We start from the raw sequence: 26185 nt of genomic DNA on the forward strand, positions 1-26185 counted from the left end.
TCGATGAGAACAGCAGCAGGGCATTCCCTCCTTCCCTTCCGCTCTCTGATTGCTTACAATAACTTGGGTGTGGAGATCTCTGGGTGGGATAGCTTATTCTAGAGCAATTGTGAGTTCTTCAGAGAGGAAGTTTGAAAACCGGGAAGTTCACATCCAGTTTGAATCTGGGTCTTCTGAATTTCCTGGGCTCGGATCAAAGCCAGATTTGGGCAACCACTTGCATTCAGCTACATGTAGTATAGAATCATAGAATTGTAGAGTTGGAAGGTACATTAGGGGGTCATCTAGTCCATCTAAATCATACATGACAGATGGCCATCCAACCTCTGCTTAGAAGGAGTGTCTACCACCTCTTGTAGAAGTCTGTTCTACTGTCGAACAGCTCTTATAGTCAGAAAGTTCTTCCTGATGTTTAGTTGGAATCTCCTTCCCATTGGTTCGGGTCCTAGCCTCCGGAGTGGGAGAAAACAAGCTTGCTCCATTTGATGGCCCTTTAGATATGTGAAGATGATCATCATATCTTCTCTCAGTCTCCTCTTTACAAGGCTAAACAACTTGGTCACCCGCCTCTGCACACATTCCAGCTTGTTAGTATCCTTCTTAAATTGTGGAGCCCAGAACTGGACACAGTACTGCAGGTGAGCAAGACAGAATAGAGTGGGACTATTACTTCCCTTGATCAGGATACAGCCGTACCTTGGTTCTTGAACAGAATGCGTTCCGGGAGTCTGTTCAACTCCTGGAACTGTTCGAAAACCAAGGTGTGGCTTCCAATTGGCTGCAGGAGCGTCCTGCAGCCAATCGGAAGCTGCAGAAGCTGTGCCGGATGTTTGGCTTCTGAAAATCGTTCGAAAACCAGAACACTCACTCCTGGGTTTCGATCGTCCGGGAGCCGATTTGTTCAGGAGCCAAGGTGTTTGAGATCCAAGGTACAACTGTATATTAAAGAATACAGCCTTTATAAAGCATTCTTAAAAAAAACCCCACACATTCATTTTACAGCTGTGAAACACTGCAACTGAGACCTCTTCTCTACATAGACCTCCTTGGTTAGGAATATCTGTCATAATCAGTCTGTATCTACAGCACATTCACACGAAACACCAGTTGCTTCAGGCCATGGCAAGAGAAAGCCAAACTGATTAGAAAAGAACATCAGGGCAGTTTAAAAGCTTCTTTTAAAAAAGCATCAAAATTTTGCCTGCACTTTTTTTTTCAATGTAGTGTGGCTTGGTTCAGTTGAATTGATTTAACGTTTGCAGACTCTCTTAATGTAGTCTAGTTAGTACACAACCTACTTAGCTGCAGAATAACTCCCAAGTATTTTTTTTTTTAAGGGGGGATTTCTGCCGCCGAATAATAACTGTTCTCCTTCAACTTTACTTTTCCTACCCACGCTCTGCAAGTTGAAATCTGCATTTCTACGTGTATCGGAGCACACAGTATGCCAGGCGGCTGAGGCTGTGTCCTCATGGTGAACAAAGCCATAAATTGAACCATCTGTGAAGTGAAAGCTCCACAGTCTTTACTAATACCGAAGCATTATTGTGAAATCATAAAACTAGTTGTGTGGGTAGAAAGAAAAAGGCAGGCCGCTCTTTCCTCTTGGTTTTCGGTTGCCAGGAAATGATGTGATGCTCTGAGCAAATTCTGTGAAGGGTCTCCCAGGAGTCAAAGCCACAAACAGTACTTGCTCTATTTATTAGAAATTGGATACTAGTAAATAAAAGCCTGCCACAGTCTTCAGTCTAAGAACGTAAAATTCATACCGCCTGCTGTGGGTGAGTGGGTGGGATTTTTCCCTCCACCCCCACTGTATTGTTTATGCCTTCCAAAAGAGAGAAGATTTTAATGTATAATTCAATCCTGGTTTTGTAATGACAAGCCCCTGATGGCAATATTTTAAGGCTGACCTTCAGCTGTGGAGGGGAATATCCTGGTAGCAATTTTGCATTTTCTGAACTCTTTCCTCAGAAACGCATACAGGCCACTTTCTCTTCAGCTGTTATGGATGCTGTTTCTTTCTGGGGTAGAAAATGAACATTAATCTGTAGCTGTTGCCAAATATGGCAAACGGCTTGTAACCTATTCTGAAACATGGGTTTTTTTAAATGCACAGGATATAGAGGAGAAACTCGTTTACCTAAATATCCTAGTGGTTGGACCAGTATCAAGAAAAGACATGGTTAAAAACCATTGGAGACTATCAACCCAGCAGAGGACCCATATGCTGGTAAAATTTCCTTTCTTGGACTTCAGGACAGTTGAGTCCACCGCTGTTGGACTCCCCTCAACATTACACAGACCGGAGGGGATCATCCATTTACTAGTTTGAGAAAGAAGCTAGTGAGATTTCCTGCTCTTCTCCTCCTTTCAGGGACCTTTCTCAGTAGGAAATGGGAACTTGCCTCTGGGTTTTATGGACAAGTTCCAATCTCCTGTGATGAGGGTGAGATGGAAGGAACAATTTACTTGTGCTCTAATCTCTCTTTTGGAGCCTCAGTTTGGCTGTTAGGAGGACAAGCAATTTAGGAGGGTGGATTGAGAAAGGGACCTGTAGTTGGGTGGTGGTGACGGTCTATGGGCATCATGTGCAGAGAGCCCACAAAAACCAGAGCCCTGCTTAGGGGCCAGTTCACACATACACAAACACACAAATAGCTCCTAGCTCTATCTAGGAATGTAGTGTCTGGAAGAAGCGTACATTGTGATAACGTGATTACAGAAATTGTTGCCTGTTGTATCTCTCTGGTCACTTCATTTGCATATTAAATGTTGGTCCATGTTAATGAATACCCAATAATTTTTGGGAAAGTGCATAATTAATTAGAAATACCATTTACAAGGAGCTAAATAAATTCCTGCTGAGTTACATGAGGGACGGTGGATCACAAGGTATGGCTAAAAGGAGATTGTGTGTGATGAGCCTACTTAGAGCTCTGTGATTTAATGTCAGAACTATTTGGGTTATAAAAACTTCACCTGACAGATCTTTGTGCAGCTAAATATTAATGACCAATCAATGTTATGCCCTGTAAGTAAATTATGAATGACTTAAAAGCATACTGCAGAACTGGATGAATAGATAGACATTTTTATGAATGAGTTTTCAAAGGACTTTGGCAAAAAGGAAGAACTTGGCTGCTCTGGGGCAATGTTGCAATCAATCACAATGACTGCTTAATTGAACTACCCATTGAATCAGTATTGTCTCAAGATTATGTCTAAGTGTACATTATAATTCTCTACCATGTATTGATAGATGTTCAGGTAACCATTCATGCAGACAGCATCAGGTTGCCTTTGTGAATGTATGGCCAGAAATTTAACTTACAATAAAATTTGTAGTGACAAAAGAATGCTGTGATCTGGAAACATTTTCTAAAGTTAAGTATTTGGGTTGTTAGTCCTTTTTAGAGTAGAACCATTGAAATTAATTGATTGAATGAGTCATAGCCATTAATTTTAATGAATCTACTCTAAGTAGGACTAATATTGGATACAACCCTTTGATAATTAAATATATGTGTGCACAAGGAAAATCATATTATTTTTGTTATACCCTTGTTGCCATTTCATTATGTTCCCTCAGTTTTACAGTATTGTTGTTCTTGCCACAACCACTGTCACCTGTCATAAGTTTAGATTGTGAATTTTTGGAGGCAGGGACTGTTTTTTCTTTTTGTTTCTTTAAAGTGCCATGTGCACTGAGGATGCTGTATAAATAATAACTTTATCTAAATACAGTACAGTCACAGTCACAAAAGGAGGGATGAGGTGATAATGTATTCTATTGTTCATCCCACCCACTTTTTAAATAAATTGAATAGTACAGACAGCTCAATTCTAAGGGAATTGATTGTGAATTGCAAAAATGTGGAGAGCTAAGGGAACTGAAATTAACAGATATTTCTATTCCTAATTATGGCATAAACTTTTCTGAACCAGACTCCCAATTCAGTGCACCTGTGTTTTGTTTTTTTTAATGTTGAGCATTTATTACTTATTTTAAGGTGGTGGGGGCGGGTAGTTACCTTCGCCTATGATAGCTCTCAGTGCTACTAACAATGATAATTAGCTGCAAAATACTTGCTTTTCGTATGACAACTTTTTAATAACTTACCTAAACTGAAATGTTTTAAAGTGCAATGAATTTGTAGTAGCTTTTCCAGCTAAGTGACAATTACATGGATCTTCCTTAACCAACATGAAAATTCTTAGATTGATAAATGAAATTATTCTCTTGTTATAGCACTGCCATTTTAAATTGAATGTTCTTCTCTCTTCACTCTCATTAAGCATGCTTATGTATTACTGCAAATAACCACAGACAGTGCCGTTCATTGAGTTAAAAAATTGGATTTGTTTTCCTCTGGCAACTTGGAGCAATTTGGTGCCTGTTAATAGTGAAACAGATAAAACATGGGCGTCGGGGAAGGGGAATTTGACTTTTGATGAAGTGTTGCAACATCTGAATACTCTTTAGATTATTAAGAAGTCCTTTTCAAATGATTGGGGACATAGCAGAGAATGGAATTAAGATGCAAGGACTGAAAAACCAAACTTTCCTTAGGTTAGCTGGGTTTAATGTTGATGTTATTGTCTGTGCCTTTGTAGTCTATTGATCACTTACAATTGATCCTCTTCTACCCACCCAGTTCTTCTCAAAATTCCTACCATGAGGCAATGGTTTCTACAATGAATTATCTTCCGAGGAACCTCTGTACTTTGGCCCTCGACTGACCTCATATCTTGGTTGGCTATTGGATCCTCTTGAACAAGAAGGAATGTCTGAGGCCTTCCAGTCCTAGTTAAGAATCGCTGTAGGCATAGTGTCTTCTTGAGCTCTGGCATAGTCCTGTGTCTTTGACACCGACTTCTGGCTTGCAGCTTGGTCTTGCCTCCTGGGTTCTGACTTGCTCTTTGGTCCTGACAACAGACTGGTCCCACAGCTGCTTGCTCACCTCAAATTACCATCCCAGGGCCTGCCCATGATAGCTGATTGGTTGTAGGGTCACCCAGTGAGCTGTATGGATGTGCAGCATTTTTTGAACCCAAGCCTAGCAGCATGCAAGCCAGTCTAATGTAATGAATACCTAATTCTGGGTTCAAAATTCGCACAGATTTATCAGAATTATTGATGTATTTGGGGGTTGGAAATTGAGAAAAAATATGGTACTGTGGGAGATTCAGTATAATTGTCTCTACAATGAGGGTTTTTTGTTGTTGTTTTTTTTGAAGAGTTGATGGGTGATTTGTGTATGCCTTTCTCTTTTTTTCACAGTCAAGCTTGCAACAGAAATGGCATAAATAGCCGTGTCAGGAACATAACTCTACTGGATCCTGGTTTGTTTGTTTTTTTTTGCAATCAATAGATGGACAGAGTTTCTAAGAATTTTCTTTCCATGCTGATGGAAACCTTTTAGCGCAGAATGTCCATTAAGAGTAACCGCAGAACTTGAATGTGTAAAAACACAAAAAATTAATAGTCTGGGACACATTATGGCAGGAGTGCCAAATTACCCACTCTTCCACCATTCATCATCTTTTTTTAATGGATGTGTTTATCAGGGCATCATGGGAGATTCAGCCTCTGCGGAGCTGAAGCATTACTGCTAAATGGATGTGAGGCTCCAGCCCCTTTAATGGCTTGAAAGCAACCTGCCTTAGGAAAACTGGCATGGGGTGGGGCGAGGTGGGGAGATAAATGAGGTATCTACTGTTTTTCTGGGAAGCATTTGGATCATCCCCACAGTGTGCAAAGCTTATTGTAAGTTGTTTTTTTTAAAAGTAATATTTATTGAAGTTTCAAAAAATTACAAAAATAATTAAAAATAATAAAACAAAAAATACAAAATACTGAAAAATAAAAACAATTAAAAGCAAATCAATTTTTCCATATCTTATCTTTCATTTACTTGTTTCCTTGACCTCCTCACACCTCCCTTTTTTGTATTCTAGTTCAATTAGTTAATTCAGCAAATCCTTTCCATCTTTGTTTTTATCTTAATCATTTATCTTAATCTGTTATAACTTTACATTCTCACCTGTTAACAACCCATTTTTACATACTCCGTTATAACATTACTGCTAAAACCACATAACTTCATTCCAGCATCCTTCTAACATTCCTTAATTTTACAGTGTTTCTGTAGATAGTCTTTAAATTTCTTCCAACCTTCTTCTACCGATTCTTCTCCCTGGTCTCGGATTCTGCCAGTCATTTCCACCAGTTCCATGTAATCCATCACCTTCATCTGCCATTCTTCCCGGGTGGGTAGATCTTGTGTCTTCCAATACTTTGCGATCAGTATTCTTGCTGCTGCTGTAGCATACATAAAAAAAAATCTATCCTTTAACACCGATTGGCCGACCATGCCCAGGAGAAAGGCCTCTGGTTTCTTCAGAAAGGTATATTTAAATACCTTTTTCATTTCATTATAGATCATCTCCCAGAAAGCCTTAATCCTTGGGCACATCCACCAAAGGTGAAAGAATGTACCTTCAGTCTCTTTACATTTCCAGCATTTATTATCAGGCAAATGATATATTTTTGCAAGCTTGACTGGTGTCATGTACCTCCTGTAGATCATTTTCATAATATTCTCTCTTAAGGCATTACATGCCGTAAATTTCATACCTGTGGTCCATAACTGTTCCCAGTCAGCCAACATAATGTTGTGTCCAACATCTTGTGCCCATTTAATCATAGCAGATTTCACCGTTTCATCCTGAGTATTCCATTTCAGCAGCAGATTATACATCCTTGACAGAGTCTTAGTTTTGGGATCTAACAGTTCTGTTTCCAATTTTGATTTTTCCACCTGGAAGCCAATTTTCTTGTCCAAATTGTATGCCTCCATTATTTGATAATAATGAAGCCAATCTCGCACTTTATTTTTTAGTTTTTCAAAGCTCTGCAATTTCAATTTATCTCCCTCTTGTTCCAAAATTTCCCAATATTTCGGCCATTTGGCCTCCATATTGAGCTTTTTCTGAGCCTTCGCTTCCATCGGTGACAACCACCTTGGGGTTTTATTTTCAAGTAGGCCCTTATATCTTGTCCAGACATTAAACAATGCTTTCCTGACAATATGGTTTTTAAATGCTTTATGTGCTTTGACCTTATCATACCACAGATATACATGCCACCCAAATACATTGTTGAAACCTTCTAAGTCCAAAATGTCTGTGTTTTCAAGAAGCAGCCATTCTCTCAGCCAGCAAAATGCGGCTGATTCATAGTAAAGTTTAAGGTCTGGCAGGGCAAATCTACCTCTTTCTTTTGCATCAGTTAGTATTTTAAATTTTATTCTGGGCTTCTTGCCCTGCCAGACGAATCTAGAAATATCTCTCTGCCACTTCTTGAAACAGTCCATTTTATCCAAAATTTGCAATGTTTGAAACAAAAACAACATTTTTGGCAATACATTCATTTTTATCACAGCAATACGGCCTAGCAATGAAAGCTTCAGATTTGACCATATTTCTAAATCCTTTTTCACTTCCATCCAACATTTTTCATAATTATCTTTGAATAAATTCAGTAAGTTAGCCAAAGAATGTATGGTTGAAATAATCACATCAGGTTGTACACAATGTAGCTCTAAGAGAGAGAGAGAGAAAGTTCTATCAGTGCAAGGACTTTTGTTTGTGTGGCTGAATGTTTTCCTCTTCCCCTTCCCCTATACCACCCCAAAATTTGTTCTGGTGGGTCCCTCCCCTATTGGCCCTGGGACCCACCTTTGAAAAAAAAAGTTGGCGACAAGAGTTTGAAACAAAACTATTACATTTTCTACGGAGAGAGTTTGAAAGCCAGGGTACCACCTCAGAATAGGTCCTGTTTCCACTCACCTCCCTTCTGATGGCAGGTGCACCTGATGAAGAACCTGTGAGGGATATGTTAATATATGACAGGTTCATGTGAAGGGAGGTGGTCTCTTAAGTAATCAAGTTCTAAGTAATTCTGGTAGGAAATAGAACAGGAGAGGGTCGAGGTAGAAGGCTTTAGCTTCAATCCGTGGCAACTCCAGTTAGAAGGATCTAACATCTGGTGATGTCAAAAACCTCTGCCTGAGACCTGAGAGAGCGGCTGCCTATCAGGCAATTCAAGGCTAGGTGTAAAAATCACCTGAAGTATTACAGTGCCTATGCTGATTCTTTTATAACTGTATAATCAACCTTTTTCCTTTAAAAATGCCCCATATCTTCAGATTCGGCATTGGTTTAGTCCTTTAGCAAATCGGTGTATGGGAATGGGAAATGGATGCATTTAATTGCTTCCACAGCTCTCCCAGCCATTTATTTCACTCTAATTGGGAAAAGTCTTGGGAAGGAGGAAGGGTCACTGCTTTGCATTTGTCGAAGGAGAATAATTTTCCAATATAGCAGAGTTCTGTTACATGCCAGGTAAATAATTGAAATGTTGCTGCAGGAAACCCTAAACCCCAAGGTCATATTGGAGATGGTAGAAGCAATGCAGTGTAAAGGATAGGCTGCAACCAGTAGAAGGGAGCATTTCTGAAAGCATCAAAGAGTGCATATAGTTGAAAGCATTCACATGATACCCTGCCCATCCCCTTTCTCATCACTGGGATGAATAAGAGGCTATTATATTTCACATGCCTAATAGCCATCTGTCATAACAAGAACATGTTCCCCAAGGCTAACAAGGAGAAGAGTGCAACCTCTTCACTGCTCCTGGCTCTAAAGCATCTCTCTGCCTCATTAGCATTCTTCTCCACAAAAAAAATGAGGTTGCCTGATCTATTCCCAGCTATTTTCTCTTGTCACTCTTCTTTTCATGCAAAGCCAGGTTCAGGTGGGGCAGAACGCTTCACTTTCTCTGCTTGTTAAACTCTTCAGCACTGGCAAGCACCCATTTCACAGCTTTGTCCATTATAAAATTTCAACCCACGCCTATTGAAAAACTATGTGGAAAAGCTAGCTTCTCAAAATATATTCTTTCTTTTTTGCTTTTTGCATAGAAAGAAAGCAGTGTTTTCTTTGGCAGCTACTGTATGAAAGAAAGGGGAATATGGAGTTCTGAGGGCCGATTTCATTACCCAAGTACAGGGTGCAAACTCTGTTAAACAGTCAGGAGTTCAGCCTTCTTAGGCAAGTGATGCAGCTAGCCCAGTGTGTTGGAGCATCAGATGAGAGATCAATGTGGATGGGTTGCTTGCAAGTAGAACACTCTGACAGCAGTGATCAAGCCTGCTTTTTAATGCATTGGTCCAAATTCAGGCCAAATAAGAAGCTTCTGCTCCAGGCAAATGTCTTTTCCAGGACAATGATAAGAAAAGAAAAACAGCATTTCCTTTTGCATGTCACTTTTAGCATAAAGGGAACAAGGGAAACTGACAGGCTGATTAAAATTAGATGTCATGACCTTTTTGAACAAACTCTATGCACTTTTTAACATTAAAACCTGTTTCATTCCTTACGAAGCTGTTTGTGACCTAAAGGTGCACACTTCAGCATCTCATTCTCATCAGTTGCTTCCTCATTCTAGCAGCATCCCAAATAGCATTTAAGGGACAAACCAGATGTTATATTAGTCATGCCCTTGCCCTGGTTCACATGATTTTGTAAAAACAAAGATCCGGGATTGAGGATACTAAGAGTCAAATTTAGACCAGTTTCTGTTTTTTTTAATCCGTACATTGGTTGTGTGCATGCTTTTACGTTGTGAAGCAGGCAGACATTTCCTTTGAAGTGAACTTCCTTTAAACCCTCACTAATATCTGAATTAAATTTGTTTATTTTCATATGCAGTGCTGTGCATGTTGGGGTATAAATCTAATAATAAATAAATTGCTTGCTAGAAGTAGGCCACACTGCTTATTTTCAAACAAGTGCATGAAGGATTTCAGCCTGAACAATCCTTGAAGCTCTAGGATGCTGATTGTATTTTTATTTTACAAGATCCTGACATTTAATGTCTAGGGAGACTGGATAATTGGTACCAAAAACTGTGTTGACTTGAACAATTTGAAGAGCAGTGAAAGGTGATGGTGGTGGTTGTTTCTTTTGCCTGTGTCACAATAGTTAAGGCTTTATGTCAGTGAAAAGCTTCCCTGTGGATAACTAGGTTACTAGGATATAAGGGGAAATTCTATTTTAATTAGCCCAGTAGGTCGTTCAGAAGAGAGTTTTGCTACTCTCTTGCACTCATATATTGTAGTTCAGTCAGCTGCATCCATTTTCTACTCAAGTCTTATCAGGCCTGAGCGATGGTCAGCAGTTTGAAATGACCAGGAGACAGGAGTTGTTCCAAGAGATCGCAGTCAGAGGGTTAAAGCTCCAAGTCAGGAAAGCAAGTCAGGGCTAAAGGACAAACCAGGACACAGACCAAGCCACAAAGGTCAGGACTGAAGAACAACCAAAAGATACCAGAATAACATACAGCTTGGGAAGGTCTTGTTGCTTGGGTAAGCTTGAAAAAGGAAGCCCATGTGCTCCTGCCTGCCAGGAGAGTCCAGTGATCAGCCTGGATAAATGGGGTCTTGGACTCTGTGTAGGCCAGGGGCTAGGGGACCTGTGGCCCTTCTGAAGCTATCGACGGGGTGAGCTCCCGTTGCTCGGTCCCTGCTCCTGCCCACCTAGCAGTTCGAAAGCATGTCAAAGTGCAAGTAGATAAATAGGTACCGCTCCGGTAAGAAGGTAAATGGCGTTTCCGTGCGCTGCTCTGGTTCGCCAGAAGCGGCTTAGTCATGCTGGCCACATGACCCGGAAGCTGTACGCCGGCTCCCTCGGCCAATAAAGCGGAATGAGCGCCGCAACCCCAGAGTCGGCCACGACTGGACCTAATGGTCAGGGGCCCCTTTGCTATCCCCAGCCAGCATGGCCTTTGGTCAGGGATAATGGGAGTTGTAGTCAAACAACATCTGAATGGCCACAGGTTCCCTACCTCTGGCCTATGTACATGCTGCAACCTGCAATTCAGTGGCTCACCAATTCAGTGCTTTGTTCTAGGGAACCCAAGATACAGTCAGACCACAAACCTAAAATGGACATGCATCTACTTCATTTATAGTCAGAATACCTAACCAAAAAAAGAATGTGTATCTTGAAAATTTAGTCCAAATGGGAAGACTAGCTTTATCCCAGAGAATTCCCTGAAGGCACTCTTGCTTGGGGTGAGTCCAGGGGTGCAGAACCTGTGGCTCTTTAGCCACATCATGGCCACTGCTCAGGAATGATGGGAGATGGAATCTGACAACAACTTGAGGGCTACCAAGTTCGCCATCCTAGATATATAAGGGCCTACGTTGTTTTAAGTAATTAGCAAGGTGATCAAATCAATAGTGTTTTTGAAATGAATGTTTATGAGTAGTGTTGGCTTATTTCTGCTGCCACACATGGCTCCTGCGTTACCATATACAGCTAAATGCTAAAAAGCAAAAATGCCCCAAGTAAAAGCTACAATTTTGAAGTATGAAGTGCAGTTCTTTACAACAGTTGAGTATGTACTACGCAGTTGCTTTCTGTTTTCCTAGCTTTACGAGTTGCCTTTTCATAAATGTGAAGTGTTCTTGCATTCATGTCCTCCAGCACTTGGAATACTTTGGCCTTTGAATAAATGATTGTTGACTAGTGTTCACATCTGGACTGTGGCAAAGTCTACTAAGGAGATATAAAATCTTATGGCAATCTGATCTACTTGCTGCTAGGCTGAGTCTTCAGTAAAATATATGGGTAAGGCTAAAAAGGGAAAGCATTCACAATACAGTTCACAGAAATAAAAAGTTTTAAAGCACTTTAAAACACAACCCACGGATAAGTGTATTACGGTCAAACACTCCACCCTTTCTTAATTAAAAAAAAAAGTTGTGTCTCTGGGAATGTCCTCTGCACTGATTTTTGCATTTTGACATTTCAGTGTATTACAGTAATAGTAATTTTGCTTAACATGAATAACTTATCTTTGCCTTTCAATTTTTTTTTAATAGATGACATATATTTGGAACAGCAGAATATTTCTTCTCTTTTGCCGAGTCAAAGCACCATGGGCAGTATGACTCACGAAGCCTTAACAAAAAGCACAACGGATCCCAAGGCAAATAGTGTGTTTCCTGAGGGGTTGTTGTCACCTGTTACCTCTCCTGAGGTGACCTCATCGGACCAAGAAGGAACAAGCAGAGTCTCAGCTGGACAAAATGTACCACTGTTGGATACTTCGGTAACAAGCAACGAAGCCGTCTTAAGTAATGATAGATTGATCAGCTCCTTTCCAAATGCACAACAAACCCCTTCATTGAAATCTTTTACAGAGGACTATCATTCAGGTTCCTTCCCAGTGAAAGCAACGAAAGAATCCTTGCAAACTTTGCTGTTAGCGCCTTCATTACCTGCCATCTCCTCGCTGGACTACCTGGAAACACTGCAAGCAACATTGCAAAGGGCTGCCTCTGTCCCCCACGTTCCTCTGCCCTCTTCAAGGCCTTTTGACATGGCAGATGTAACTCTGACTCCGAGCAGAGACTTGCTGATGTCCTCTACGTACTTAAGTTCTGTTGCATCTGAGGCAGTGGATGCAACGGTTGGAAAAGGAGGAGAGAGTTTGCTGTTTTCTGCGCAATCCTCAGCATCTTGGCTTTTGGATACTGCTGCGAAAGGGTCATCCTTATTCCTGAGACAGCTCAGTGAGGTTGCCCAAATTATGCCAGACATTTTGACAAGTACTGACACACACACAGAAGCTCGCTATAGTATTAATAGCAGTAGTGTTACAGGAACTCTAAGAAGCTCGTCTGTCCTGAACGTTTTGAATGAAATTCCTGTTTTGTTAACTACCGCAGGGACTGATACGTTTTCAGCTCTGCTCCCTTCCGTTTCTCCCCCTGCTTCCCCAGCTACACTTTTGACTGCCTCCAGTAGTCCTTTTAATGAGGAATTGTTTACACACGAGCTTTCCTTTCAATTATCCAGAAGTACAGCATCAGTTTTGCCTGACGGTTCAGAGAAACAAACTCAAGCTGAGTTCTTCAGTGACGTTGCAAGCCCAGTGCCTTCCACTAGACCATATGCTTCATGTTCTTACTGTGACTTCACCTCAGTTCTCTCAGAGCCAGTCTTTTCAGTGGCACCTTCAGAAAATGATGTGGGCTCAGGTGATTATGTTGAGACACCGTCATTCACGGCCTCTGAGGTAAACGGTGTTGCGCCACTTACATCCGTATTTAGTGACTTTTATGACCTGCAAGAGCCTCCTCCTGAAGTCTTCGATACTACTTTCCCCTCAAGACCTGTTGTTTCATTCTCTTCAAGGTTTACAGAAATCTCCATGTCAAATGCTGTGGACATTAGCCTTAAAAACATAATATTTACATCAGTTTTCCCTTCCTATGGCCGGTCTTCTGAAATAACATCACTGGAGAGTGTTCCTGTCAGCTTTCCCTTCTCTGTAACTGAAATGGTTATGTCTAGTGCAGTAGAACTATCCTCTCTCTTTGCCACAGTTCCCCTTGAATCTGCCTTCACCGAAAATGTGAACACACCATCCATGACAATCAGGAACTCAAGTCTGGAAATATCCGAATTAATGCCATCAGAATCTACCGTTTTCCTTAGCAAAACACTCGTGGGTTTTCCCACAGAAGAGCCTGTTGTAAATAGATCAGACATTCCATCCAGCCTTCCATCAACACCTTTTCCCTCTGAGCCAAATGGCTTCTCACATTGGTCATCTGCTAGGGCCACATCATTCTTGATAATGCCAAGTGATTTGACAACATCTTTACCTCATGTTTCGCCGACATTCCTTCCATCATCTGTGTTTCTCAACAGTTCTTCTAGCTGGGGTTCAGCTGAGCTCCCAGCTGTTGACATCACAAGCATAGAGGCACCCCAGACTTCTTCATGGCAAACTTCATTTTTTAATTTGAACTCATCTTCCGTTTCAGTCACACATAGTTCTACAACTGTGCCATCATCAAGTCTCTATACAAGCTCTAGGTTACTAGAACCAACATCAGTCTTAGTGATGGAATCTGAATTTTATTTTACCTCACCTTCCACACAAGCTACCTCTCAGTTTGAGTCATCACCCATAGCTATTGATGCAACTGTCCCTGCACTGGTGCTTCCCACCTCTGTCCCAGAGCCTGTTTTCACCAGCAATATATTGGAGGATGAAACGCATGTGACCTCGTGGTTCACCTCACTGCAGGCAACCCCCATCTTGACATCCTCATCCCTTTTATCTACTATTACCACAACTACTGTTGAGGATGCTGGTGCTACTGCTAACCTCGCCTCGGTTTCCTCATTTACTGAGGCAACTGAGACCACAGTGTTTTTTAGATCTACCCCTTATATGCCACCGTTGGCTACGGATGCGAGCAGTGTTACCGCTTCTGCTACTGAATCAGTGGCCATGGTGTCTTCATCTGCACCTACAGTGGCGCCTCCATCTGTGATGACCCCTGTTGAATCTGGACCTCCAACAAGAACTACTAGTGTAACTGAGTTTACCAGCATGACAATCTCTACTGCCACCACCTTTAGCAGCACAATAGGCCTTTTGACAACTACCAGCAGTACACCAAGCGCATCTACAGCACCTACCACTTCTGCACTGGTCACGACTCCAGAAGTTACAGTGGCAACCATTCCAGCTACCATTCCAGCAACTAGACAGCCCTACGTTTGTGACATCACAGTCCCTGATAAATATATAGTGAAAGCCGGTAAGACTTCCCACCCCACTCAGATCTGTTGTTGTTCTTGTGTTATTAAAAGTTGTTCCTTAAAATCCACAAATTCATGACATTTTGCTCAAGGAAAGTGAACTACTGGTGTCCTTCCAGGTTGCGAATGTCATATACTGTTTATTTTGCACAGCAGTACTAATATTACTCATTTAAAATATTTCATACACTGCCTTTCAGTTCAATTCTTTACTGAATACTAATGTTTTCTGTCTCAGGCCAGGAGTGGTGCAAATAGGTAGACTGTAGTAGCCTTCCAGATGTTGGAATACAGTGGTACCTCAGGTTAAGAACTTAATTCGTTCCAGAGGTCCGTTCTTAACCTGAAATGGTTCTTAACCTGAGGCGCGCTTTCACTAATGGGGCCTCCTGCTGCCACTGCACCGCTGGCGTGCAACTTCCGTTCTTATCCCGGGGCAAAGTTCTTAACCTGGAGCAACCACTTCCTGGTTAGCGTAGTTTGTAACCCAAAGCATCTGTAACCTGAGGTACCACTGTAACTCCCATCATCCTTAACCGCTGCCTCCAAGAATCTTGGGAACTTTGTTCAGGGTGCTGAGAGCTGTTAGGAGACTACCTAATCCCCTCACAGAGCTGCAATTCCCAGAGTGGTTTAAAAATCAATTCCTCTTTCCAGGGAACAATGGGAATTGAAGCTCTACGAGGCAAAAGGGGTCTAACAACACTCAGCACCCTTAACTACAGCTCCCAGGATTCTTGGTGGGGATCTGTGATTGTTTGAAGTGGTACGATACTGCTTCAAATATATAGCGCAGATGGAGCTTGTGATTGGGTGGCTGTCCTTCATTGTTCCCTATATTTCTGATGCTCAGGCATTGAGGAGCTTTGTTTATATAAGCAAAATGGCACCACCTGAACACAGCAGGGAATTACTGGCATGCTTGGGAGAATCACCAGGTTTGCAGAAGTAAAAAAAAAACCATTCAAGGAAAAAAATCTTGAGGGTGGGTGGGCAGAACACCAAAAATGATTTAGTCTGGACTGGGCATGCTCAGTGGACATTTTGTTGCAGTACCACTTGATAATCGCAAGGTTACCTGCCCGGAAGGCCAAATAGTGAGGGATTCCCTTAAAAGCCTGCTTAGAGGCCGCAGCTGGTGTCTGCTTCCTGGGAAAGCCAGAAGTATGTTATGTGAGCACATCAGGTAGATCGCTGAAGACAGTGCAATGTTTTTGCCTAACAGTGCTGCATAGTTCTTGAAACTGCATCCTCACCTTGTGCCTAGGGATGCGTGAAAACCACAATTTTAAAAACTTTTTTAAATAATAAAACCAGGTCTTATTTATGCTTATTTATGCTTCTTATTTATGCAGGATTGATGGGCTGCTATGTTTCAAAATACCTATTAGCGTTTCTGACTGAAAATGAAATATGGATAAGGGTGGAAACTCCAGCTCCCTGTAATTCTCTGCAATCACTTTTTTTAGATCTGTATACGCATGGTTTAAACAAATAATATATATATTCATTGATTCAAATTTCTAGTTCTAGCTCGGAAACCTATAGTAGAAAACATCAGCGAATCCATCAAAGAAATCCTGAGAGCTGAATTTAGGAGGCTTGTTGAACTGGAGGTAAGCAATATCAAATGCACAGTGTGCTGTGTGGCTGCTATTAATAATTTGTTTAATTATTCAGATAATTTGTTTCATTATACAGCATCACAGGAATACTTGAGAGATATGGGTGTAACTGGATATATCGTCCACTTAACTGGTATCTTGTTCCTCAGCGATAGTGCTGTTGCATTTTTCTGCGGTGCCAGTGTAATGCTGTGGTTGTGATGGATTGATATAATAATTGGCATGCACCATCCTCATTTGCCAGTCCATGACATCCCAGGACAAGGCCTTCAATCCATTTGTCTCACTGGGTCACGATATTATGAATATGCTGCTTTTTAAAGTAGGAGCAATTTCCCATTCATTTACAATGCAAACTGTGGTTAAAAATTTCTCTTCTTTGGAGAATGATCCACAGAACCTTCCAAACTTGGGTTCATCTCCCGGCAATCCCTTATAATGCTAAAAAAGAGAGGGCCTATTTCTGTGCACTTAGTCCTGTTTCTGTTGCGATTGGACGACGCTATTGCTGGCTCGCCATCTTGGGAGGGCAGCTTTATTTCCGAACTGCAACAATAATGTCTGGGGTGTTCTCACCTCCTTCAAGAAAAAAGACCCATGGCTTGTGATGGAATACTGCCAAGGTTGCTATCTTGAAATTGACTGCTGTGCAGCTTAATAACCTACACTAATGAATTGTTGTCAGAGATCTTGGAAATGCATTCCCTAGTGTGAAACTTGCTCCCTGCTAACAGATTTGACTTTACTGTAAGGCTCTGCACATAAACAGGTTTATGAACAGGGAAACCACAGGTAAATAATGTGCGTTCCAGGTTTTGCTTTCCTTACATCTTGCATTTACTGCTCACAGATGTTTCATTTTTATGATGTGTTGTGCAGGGGGTAGTTCTCTTAAATGCAGCACCGTGGCAAAGTACACTGCAGAAAACTGAGGTGTGTGGTTGTAATTTAACATTCATGGCTCAACAATATGAGAGATGATGATGATGTAGAGTGATAACGCTTTCATTGCAACATCTTCTGGCAGCGAAAGGGGGTTCACACCTTTTAGCCCTACAAAGATCTTAATTATGACTATGACCAAGCTTGGATTGAGTTTGCACAAAGAGAGATGTCAACCTTAATAATAATAATAATAATAATAATAATAATAATAATAATTTATTTATACCCTGCCCATCTGGCTGGGCTTCCCCAGCCACTCTGGGCGGCTTCCAACAAAATATTAAAATACCGTAATACATCAAACATTAAAAGCTTCCCTAAACAGGGCTGCCTTCAGATGTCTTCTAAAAGTCTGGTAGTTGTTCTCTTTGACATCTGGTGGGAGGGCGTTCCACAGGGAGGGTGCCACTACCGAGAAGGCCCTCTGCCTGGTTCCCTGTAACTTGGGTTCTCACAGTGAGGGAACCACCAGAAGGCCCTTGGCACTGGACCTCAGTGTCCGAGTAGAACGATGAGGGTGGAGACGCTCCTTCAGGTATACTGAACCGAGATTATTCCTTTGCAAGTTGTCGGTTGTCACCTATTCTTAGACAGGCTTTGCCGTAGCACCACCCCAAGGAATGCTATAGTCATGTTAGTTGGGTGGATTTCATGTGGTTATGTGTTTAGGAACGTAATGGGCTGCCTTATACTGAATCAGACCATTGGTCAGCACTCAGTATTGTCTCTACTGATGGGCCGCCCCTCTTTCCAGGTTTTTAGATCAGAGTCTTTTCCAACCCCATCTGGATATACCAGAAATTGAACCAGGGACCTTTTGCATGTAAAGCATGTGCTATATCACTGAACTTTTGGAGGGGGTAGGGGGGTAGAATGTGATAGAACTGTGGGGACTGGGTTAGATGCTGCCAAGGAGGGGGTAGAAATTAAAGAAAGGTGATTACAAAGAGGCTTCAGCCCTTGAATCTGCAACTGATTCCATTCCTTTAACACAGTGCCAAGATACTGTGGTCCTATTATACTCAGGTTCTATAGAAATCAATATGAAAATTAATTCTGACTTCAGTCCCATTTATTGCAGCAGGATTTAAGTGCAACTGACTTGGTTTTGATTCAGCCCTGTACCCCTCCTGTGTAACCTCGTCAGTGCTGAACAGCAAACCCACCCCTATACAATCTTTCTGTTTCGTAGTGCAATAAATAATGCTCCTTCTGGGATTTTTTGAATTCTCATCTTCCCCTCTTTCTTTTTAATAGGTTTATAGATTTTCTCCCAAATTCTCGTTTCTGGTGACCTCAGGTCCTTTTGTTTACACGGCAATTGCTGTTATCAATGCTCTTGTGGACAGCAGCCTTCTACGCGGGCAGGTACCTCTCATCTCATCGCTACAACCTTCTTTCCCTGTTCCAGACCGCAAGTTTCACGTGCAGACTGGTAAGCTGAGCTGTATCGCCCTTGTGTTTTTGCGCTGCGCACAAGAAAAGAATCACTTGGCATTATTGATTCGAGATCTGTTGTGGGACAAACATGGGCTCTTTCCCCAAGTTATATGGTTTAGTGTGTGTGTGTTATATCTCTCTCATGCTACTAGAGGCCAGTGTTCCTGCTCACTTCACTCGCCAATCCCTCCTACCCATCAGCTCCATCCCTTAGCCAATACCCTCCCTTGATATCTGGCCAGCCCCACCCCTTAGACCAGGCTTCCTCAGCCTCGGCCCTCCAGATGTTTTGAGACTACAATTCCCATCATCCCTGACCACTGGTCCTGCTAGCTAGGGATCATGGGAGTTGTAGGCCAAAAACATCTGGAGGGCCGAGGTTGAGGAAGTCTGCCTTAGACATTCTCCTTTTCACCTTCACAGCACGTTTCTGAAGCTTCTGTTTTTCAGTCCCCCTTTGCATCCTTACCCCCATTTCCATGTCCATTCCTCTCCTCCCTCCTTCCATCCCATAATCCTCACTCATTTCTCCAAATGCCCTCTCTTGCCCCTCCCCAGCACAGCAAAGATCCCATTATCCTCACCAAGTTCCACCTGCTTGCCTGCCTTTGGCTTTTCACAGTGTTCTCAGAGCGGTGAACCGGATGGGAATCCTGCCATCAGGACCTGATCTGTGAGCAGCGCTCTCCCCGTTTGTGATTCCTAGGCAGCATGCTGCCTCCTCCAGCACTGAACAGAGTACATTGCCATCATGGCTTGTAGCCACTGATCGCCTTATCCTCCATGAATTTGTCTAATCCTCTTTTAAAGCCATCCGAGTTGGTGGCCACCCGTTCCTCTTGTGGTAGCAAATTCTATAGTTTTCAATATGCACTGTGTGGAGAAGTACTTTGAGCACTTGATGGTGTAAAGACAGGGTTTAGTGTTGATAAATAAGAGCAGAAGGATAAACAATGGCCAAAAGCAAAGGGAAGTGTACAAACATAGCGCCAAAGTATTCCATCATTCAGGTACTGTATAGCATAATAATTAATTAAGAAAATATATGGGAATCAGGCAGGTTCATTGAACTTGGCATGAGTTTTTTTGTGGGTAGGAACAGGATTTGTGTCTGTGACTGTTTGGGATTGGGGGGGCATTGGAGTATCCTGTAATTCTCGAGCTAACCTTACATCTAGTAACACAAATATTTGTTTTCTACTCCTAGTGCTTCAGTTTGTGCCTCAAAGTGTTGACGTTAGGTTCTGTAACTTCAGCCAGCACATTGAAAAAGGGCTGACAATTGCATTTGGGGAGGTGAGAAAACATCACCAGGGTATTTCCAACTTCAGTGTTCAGGTAAGATGACGACAGTGATGTTGGTTCTTATTATTGCAGTTATTCCCAGCAGATGAATGGTTCTTCTAAGGCCATTCATGACAGAACCGAGACTTGAGTTGGTGCCTTTCTGATTTCACACATCAGGTTTTTAGCCATTGCACTAAACTAGCATACAGAATATTTAGACAAAGTAGATACTTTATAAATTTGCCTAGACAGTAAGAAAAGAAAATTCTGAATACCGCTTTTGGAACAATCACTATGCTAGAATCCAGAAGTATATCAAGCAGCTATCGGTATGATGTGTCAGAGTAACCCTGTCTCAGCCAGACAGAAAATTCCATTAACTTTTGTTTAACTTATGTCCTTTGTGACTATTGTATTTTTAGAATGGTGGATCAGAGAAAGAGGAGCAGGGCTAATGTTTTTTTGCTTTGCTCTTACCCGGTCTTTTCAGATACTGAATATAACCCTGGGTAAATCTAGAGCAGTGTTTCGGCAGGGCCCTGTGCAAATTGTGTTTGCCATCCAAGAGAAACACAGATTCTTGAACGGGTCCGAAGTCAGTGAGCTGCTAAGGAACCTCTCTGTGGTGGAGTTCAGTTTCTACATGGGCTTCCCTGTGCAACAGATTGCAGAACGTGAGTATTCACGTAAAACAGCAAAATCTTGTTTTCCTGTTGACCCTTATTGCTTATTTCTTTAACATGTTTATTATGATTATGATTAGTATTATGATTATTATTATTAATATTATTATCATCATCATCCCATCTTTTTGCTAAAAAGTCTTCAACATTAAAATGGTTTTTTCTTTAAAAAATTACAGTCCCTTCCTCTCCAGCGTCATGGTTCCCATAAGGACCATGTCCAATAAGGAGGCATTATCTTCCAGTCAGTCCCTTCCTCTTAGCTTACAGATTAAACTGATGAAAATTCTGATTGCACAATTCTGATATGGCAGAATTGCGCAAGATCTTTAATAGTTAAACTGGGGCTGCTTAGTGCTCTGAGTGTGTGTGTGCGTGTGCTGATCTTTCTAGTAAATTAAGCATCAGAAATATTGGGGGAGAAAAGAGGTGACAAGGGGCTTCCTGCTGGAGGAGTCTCTTGAGGAGGATTGGGGGAAAAAACAGCAATAAGAGGCTCCTTTCCTTTGCTGTATTACCAACAAGATTTTGAGGTGTTTTAAGCTGAAGCTGAAGGTCACTTGAAGGAGGCTTGGAGAGAGGAATTGTCTTAATTTGCAGAAAGCCTGGCACACATGTACACCCCCACTCTGACCTCCACTCAGCGCACTAAGCAATGCACATGACTTGTGCAAATCTGCTCATGTGAGAAGTAAATGGAAGTAGGAAGGACACTCCTTGAAAAGTCACCACACATGTCACATCAACTAAAAAACAACAACGCACTAAGGAGCTTCCAGTGCCAGTTGTGACTGCAGATGTATAAAAGGTTATTTTTTTCTTACCGGATTTTCTCTCAGTAAGGGGAAATCAGGGTTGAACTAATTAAAAGTGTGAGCTGGTATTTTGTTTGATTTCAAACTTTGTGTGGATGTTAAGCAAAAAAAAAGTCTGGAAATGAGTAGCCCTGAGCCCACAGTAAACTGCCGCTTGGAAGTGCTCGGGGATTCGGCCTTCTGGGTGCTATTAAACTCTTTAAAAAAACAGCAGGAGAAAAAGCAGCTGTGGGGCTTCCACAATCGGGTCTAGTTTGCCTGTAAATTCACCGAGACTCCACAGTCTTAAAGTGTGCTGGGGCCCTGCTCTGGGGAATAGAACAGTGAGGTTTCATTTCGGAAGGAAAGGAATAAAGAGTAAATTATTCCACTGTAGAAATTTACGGTTAGAAGCAGAAGCAGTTCTCGTTTTATGCAAAGAAAAACATAAGATTTGTTGTTGCTGCTGCTTTTCTATTGCCTTGAGATACCTTATTCCCGAAGGTGGTGCTCTAGGGTTGCCACTGTGTGTATCCAAGCAGGAGGCTTCACTACTTTGCAAATAAAATAACAAGCTTTCAAATTTTGTGCTTTAGCTTCCTTCCCCTCCTCCCATTATGCAAGCATATAATAGCTCTGTGGGAATTTAATTAATTTAGTTTAATGGTCAGAATGTAGAGCTGGCAGTGATTATTATCTTGGCCAATTGACTTTCCCCAGGACCTTGGCCAATTTATTTGACTGTCTCAGTATGCATTATAAAATAGCCCCTTGATTCCAGTCTGTTAGATTTCTGGGTCTTTTTAATACATGTTTCTTCACCCATTCCCCTTGTTTCCCCCCTCTTCCCCTCCAGCTGTTTATTACCCTCAGTTGAACACAACTCACTTGATGAAATCTTCCTGGGTAAGAACAGGTAAGTACAACTGTAAGACGAAATAGCTTCAACTGATAACCTCTGTTTGGCATCCATCTGTCTCGGGAGACAATGGAGGCGCATGCCATCTGGGGGTGAAGTCAAACTGTTGGAAGGTCTTAGCCAGATAAGATAAAGAACCCATCATTAAAGTTCCTTCAAATTTTAAAAATGGTGGCTGCGGTTTTGCATGGCAAGGAGCAGATTAACCCCCATCCTCACAAAGCGCCCTCAAAAGGGGCCCGCCAAAGGCCCCATGGGGAACTTAACCAGAGTGAGCAGAGTCAGCGCAGGTGGTTCCTGTGGCCCTGGGGGTGACCAGGAAGGGCATCTGAGAACCAGCCATTGATGAGAACTGAAGCCATTGATGTGAAGAACTCCAGTCTAAGGCAGAAAGGTTTGGGCTGCTTAGAGGCACTGACATCGCAGAGATCTGCTGTGGGGTGGGGGTGGGGTCTTCTCCCTCTACTAGTCTTCTGAGGAGACCCTAGTTTCCAAGATACAAGAATATGAATTGCTATTCTTCTCTTTGTATATTTAGTTTGCCTGTAACTGTTTCTTTGGTTGCTGTGTCAGAGGCAAGGTTTTTTTCAAAGGAACACGAAGACAGAGGGTAGATGCCAAGGACTAGGCTATTCTTTTGAAGTGAGAAAAAAAGATCAAGTGTGACTAAAGAAGAAGAACTTTGGATAACCAGATTCCAGATTATATGTAAATGATACACATCACAGAACATCAGTTAGCAATGGTGCATCCTCTAAGGCTTCTCAACACCCCAAGGATATCAGATCCTTGCTTCACCACGGTGTTCCGTTAACTAGAAATTGCCTATGATGTGAAGCTTGATGTTCACTGCCATTATTCCTGTATATTTATTTTCTCCCTGAATGTTTGTTTCAATGTAGTTGTCCTTGGTGTCGTCAACCAGAAAATTCAAGAGGAAGTTTTCCAGGCTGAGATGGAGCGGAAGTTAGCCCAGTTGTTAAGTGAGGCCTTGGGCAGAGGGCGGATATGGAAAAGGGCGACTTTTGCTGGGAACAACGTTGTGCAGGTATTAAAGTTAATTGAAATGGAAGCCTGACATGGGGGAGAAAGCATAAATCATACAGGAGTTGTTGATCTGAACACCAGAAACAACCCTTGGAATTACATTTTATTGGTGCTTCTATCTTTTAATTCGCTGAGGCTTAAAGCGGAGTTTCGTTCCTCACTTTGGCTTGCATAAGCAGAATTTTAATTAATTGGACTGAGTGGGGGTTTTGCTTACTCCCTTTCTTTCACTCTTGCTTCAAATAGATGACATTTTTGCCACTTTTCTTCTCCTTCCTCTCCTGTGCTCCATCAGTCTCCAACTCCTCCTCATTCTCCAAACATAGAAAATATCAGGGGTTGTTTTCTTCCTAACACATGGCAAGCTGAAGCTAGAAAACATTGCCCTGTTAATGTTTCCTTGAATGGTGAAACAGATGGTCACGAATCAGTATGTAACTTAACAGAATACTTCAGAGAGATGCCAGATTCTTCAGAAGTTTAAACTTCTTTCCCCTCCTCCTCCCTTTTTGCTATATTCTGTGTAATTTGGCTGCAAGTTATTTCACCTCATATATTAGTGGGGAATGTAAGAAGGCATCGCTTTCTGTTCTGCCCTCTGTTTGTCACAATGGAGCCCTGTTTCTGTTCTGCTGCATTTCATCTTCTGCCAATAGCTACATTATCTCAATTGCCTGCTGCGGTGAAATCAAGTAACTTGCATAGCTAGTTACAGAAATTGTGTGAATGATGTTGTCATTGTGTTACTCCCTTCCAGTCATTTCAAAGGAAACACAAAGCAGATAGTGGGCCAGGGGAAACCTAATCAATTTCATATTGTTTGCGGATGGAAAGCTGCAATAACTGCAAATGCTGTTTATATTCATTGGATTGATTTCCATTCCTGGCGTTGGGCAGATAAGCAAACATTGGCAGTTTCTGCTCCCCTTTCCATTTTGGTTGACATTCTCCAGCATCCTTAGATATAAGTAGGACTAGCAAATTGGTGACCTTTTATTCAATGGATGATGAAACAGAGGCACAGAGTTGTTCTGCTCAGGGCTGGAAAAAGTTCATAGGTCTCAGCTTCAGGTTATTAGGACCTCTGTTAAAATCAAATAAATAAGATTTCCCACCCAACCTCCACTAACTTGCTGGGCGTGCTGCCTGCACTCTGGGCCTGTTACCTTCAGCCACATTTTCTAGCTGGTACGCGCAACTCCCCGTTTGCACGGGGGTTACATTCCAGGTCACGCGTGTGTCAGTGGTTGCACATAATCCCATTCCTCCCCCTGTTCCTCCTCCGCCCCCTTCTGGGGTTGAAAGTCGCGCACGTGTGGGAGAGGCCATACATCAATAGGACGTGTGCAAAATGGTCACCGTCTGTATTTTAATTATTTTTGCTCCAGGATATTAAATTTTTTCCTTACACAGCAGTGGCATCAGTGTGCACAGTGCCTTACAGTGTTAAATCAACATCAGTAGACCTTTTCCTAAGGAATTTATAATCCAAAACAGACAATGGGTAGTGGAGGGAGAGAGATGGGAGAGGTAGGGACAAGTTTGTGTACAGCTGCAGTTAACACTCTTAAAGCTTTTGTCACATGCTCCCTTCTCACAGGAGCAATATCTGAATACAAACCACATTTCAAACACAGGAAAGTTGTTTGGAGGAAGAGCAGCAGAGATAGGCAATTAAAATTTCTATCTGCGAATGCATGTCCATTAGGATGACCAGTAGTGGACTCTTTATAGACTGCAGCTTCGTGCCCCAAATCATTCTTCATATGCCTAACCCTTTTTTATAAGAGGCTGGAATTCTTAAATTATTGCTTTTGAAAGGTGTTTCCACGCTGATGAGACTGGTGAGTTTTAAATGTATTCTGACTTTTAACCATTATTAATTTCTTGGTGTCTTTATTGGCTTGCTGTTCACAGTTTTGTTTTAATAAATGGCTGCTGTTCTAATCCCAGTTTTGAGATTTATCATTCTGCTGCTGTGTTATGTGCTATATATTAATTGAGTAATGTGTTCTGGTTTGGCTGTGATGCTAAACCATAGTTTAGTGTTACAGAACATGATGTAAGCGGACCATAAAACTGCTAGCTCATTTGCAAAGCTAAGCAGGATCTGGTATGGTTTCAAATTGGAGGGGAGACTGTATGTTGAGATTCCTGCATTACAGGGGTTTGGACTAGATGACCCTTGGGGTCCCTTCCAACTCTACAATTCTGTGTTTCTAAACCTGTTCATGCCTTGTGCTTGAGTGCTCACCCACACTGCCTCCAGAACAACTGTGAGGAAGAAACTGGAAGCATCCGTTTCTAGGTTGAAACAAACCACAGTTTGTCATTGCACCTAAACCAGGAACTGCTTGTACTTTAAATTATAGTTTACTGAAACCAGGGTCAGAAAACACCATTTTATCTTTGCTTGTTTCAATAAAACATAGTTTAAACTTACCAGTTTGGCTCTGTTCAGATATAACAACAATTAGTTTAGCCTGTTTTGGTCATGTAGTGGGGTATAGATATGAAAATTAATAAATTGGAGGGTGAATCTGTTCTATACCCTATGCTAGCAACCTGGAGGGAATGTACTACTACTAGTAAAATGACAAGAGAATCTTTTATATCTATATACCTGTCTGAAGCACTCAAATATATTTTTCATGGCAATATTCATAGACCTAAATGTGCAGTGATGATAACCAGAAACGACAGAGCTGTCACAAACTATATATAATAGTACCCTAGCTATCTTCACTTAAA

General features: G+C 41.8%; 1 protein-coding gene across 3 annotated transcripts in view; it reads left to right on the forward strand.

Annotated features, from left to right (window-relative positions):
• Positions 1-26185, forward strand: part of KIAA1549 — a 111294-nt gene that overhangs the window by 44287 nt on the left and 40822 nt on the right. For all 3 annotated transcript variants that reach the window (XM_083574186.1, XM_083574184.1, XM_083574185.1), the window contains exons 2-8: positions 11955-14693; positions 16222-16310; positions 18522-18699; positions 19912-20042; positions 20482-20665; positions 22325-22384; positions 23290-23435. In XM_083574186.1, coding sequence (XP_083430312.1) covers positions 11955-14693; positions 16222-16310; positions 18522-18699; positions 19912-20042; positions 20482-20665; positions 22325-22384; positions 23290-23435 — 3527 coding nt within the window. The remainder of the gene's footprint in view (positions 1-11954; positions 14694-16221; positions 16311-18521; positions 18700-19911; positions 20043-20481; positions 20666-22324; positions 22385-23289; positions 23436-26185) is intronic.

The sequence above is a fragment of the Podarcis filfolensis genome (genome assembly GCF_964270895.1).
Source record: "Podarcis filfolensis genome assembly, chromosome: 10".
Taxonomy (NCBI): Eukaryota; Metazoa; Chordata; class Lepidosauria; order Squamata; family Lacertidae; genus Podarcis; species Podarcis filfolensis.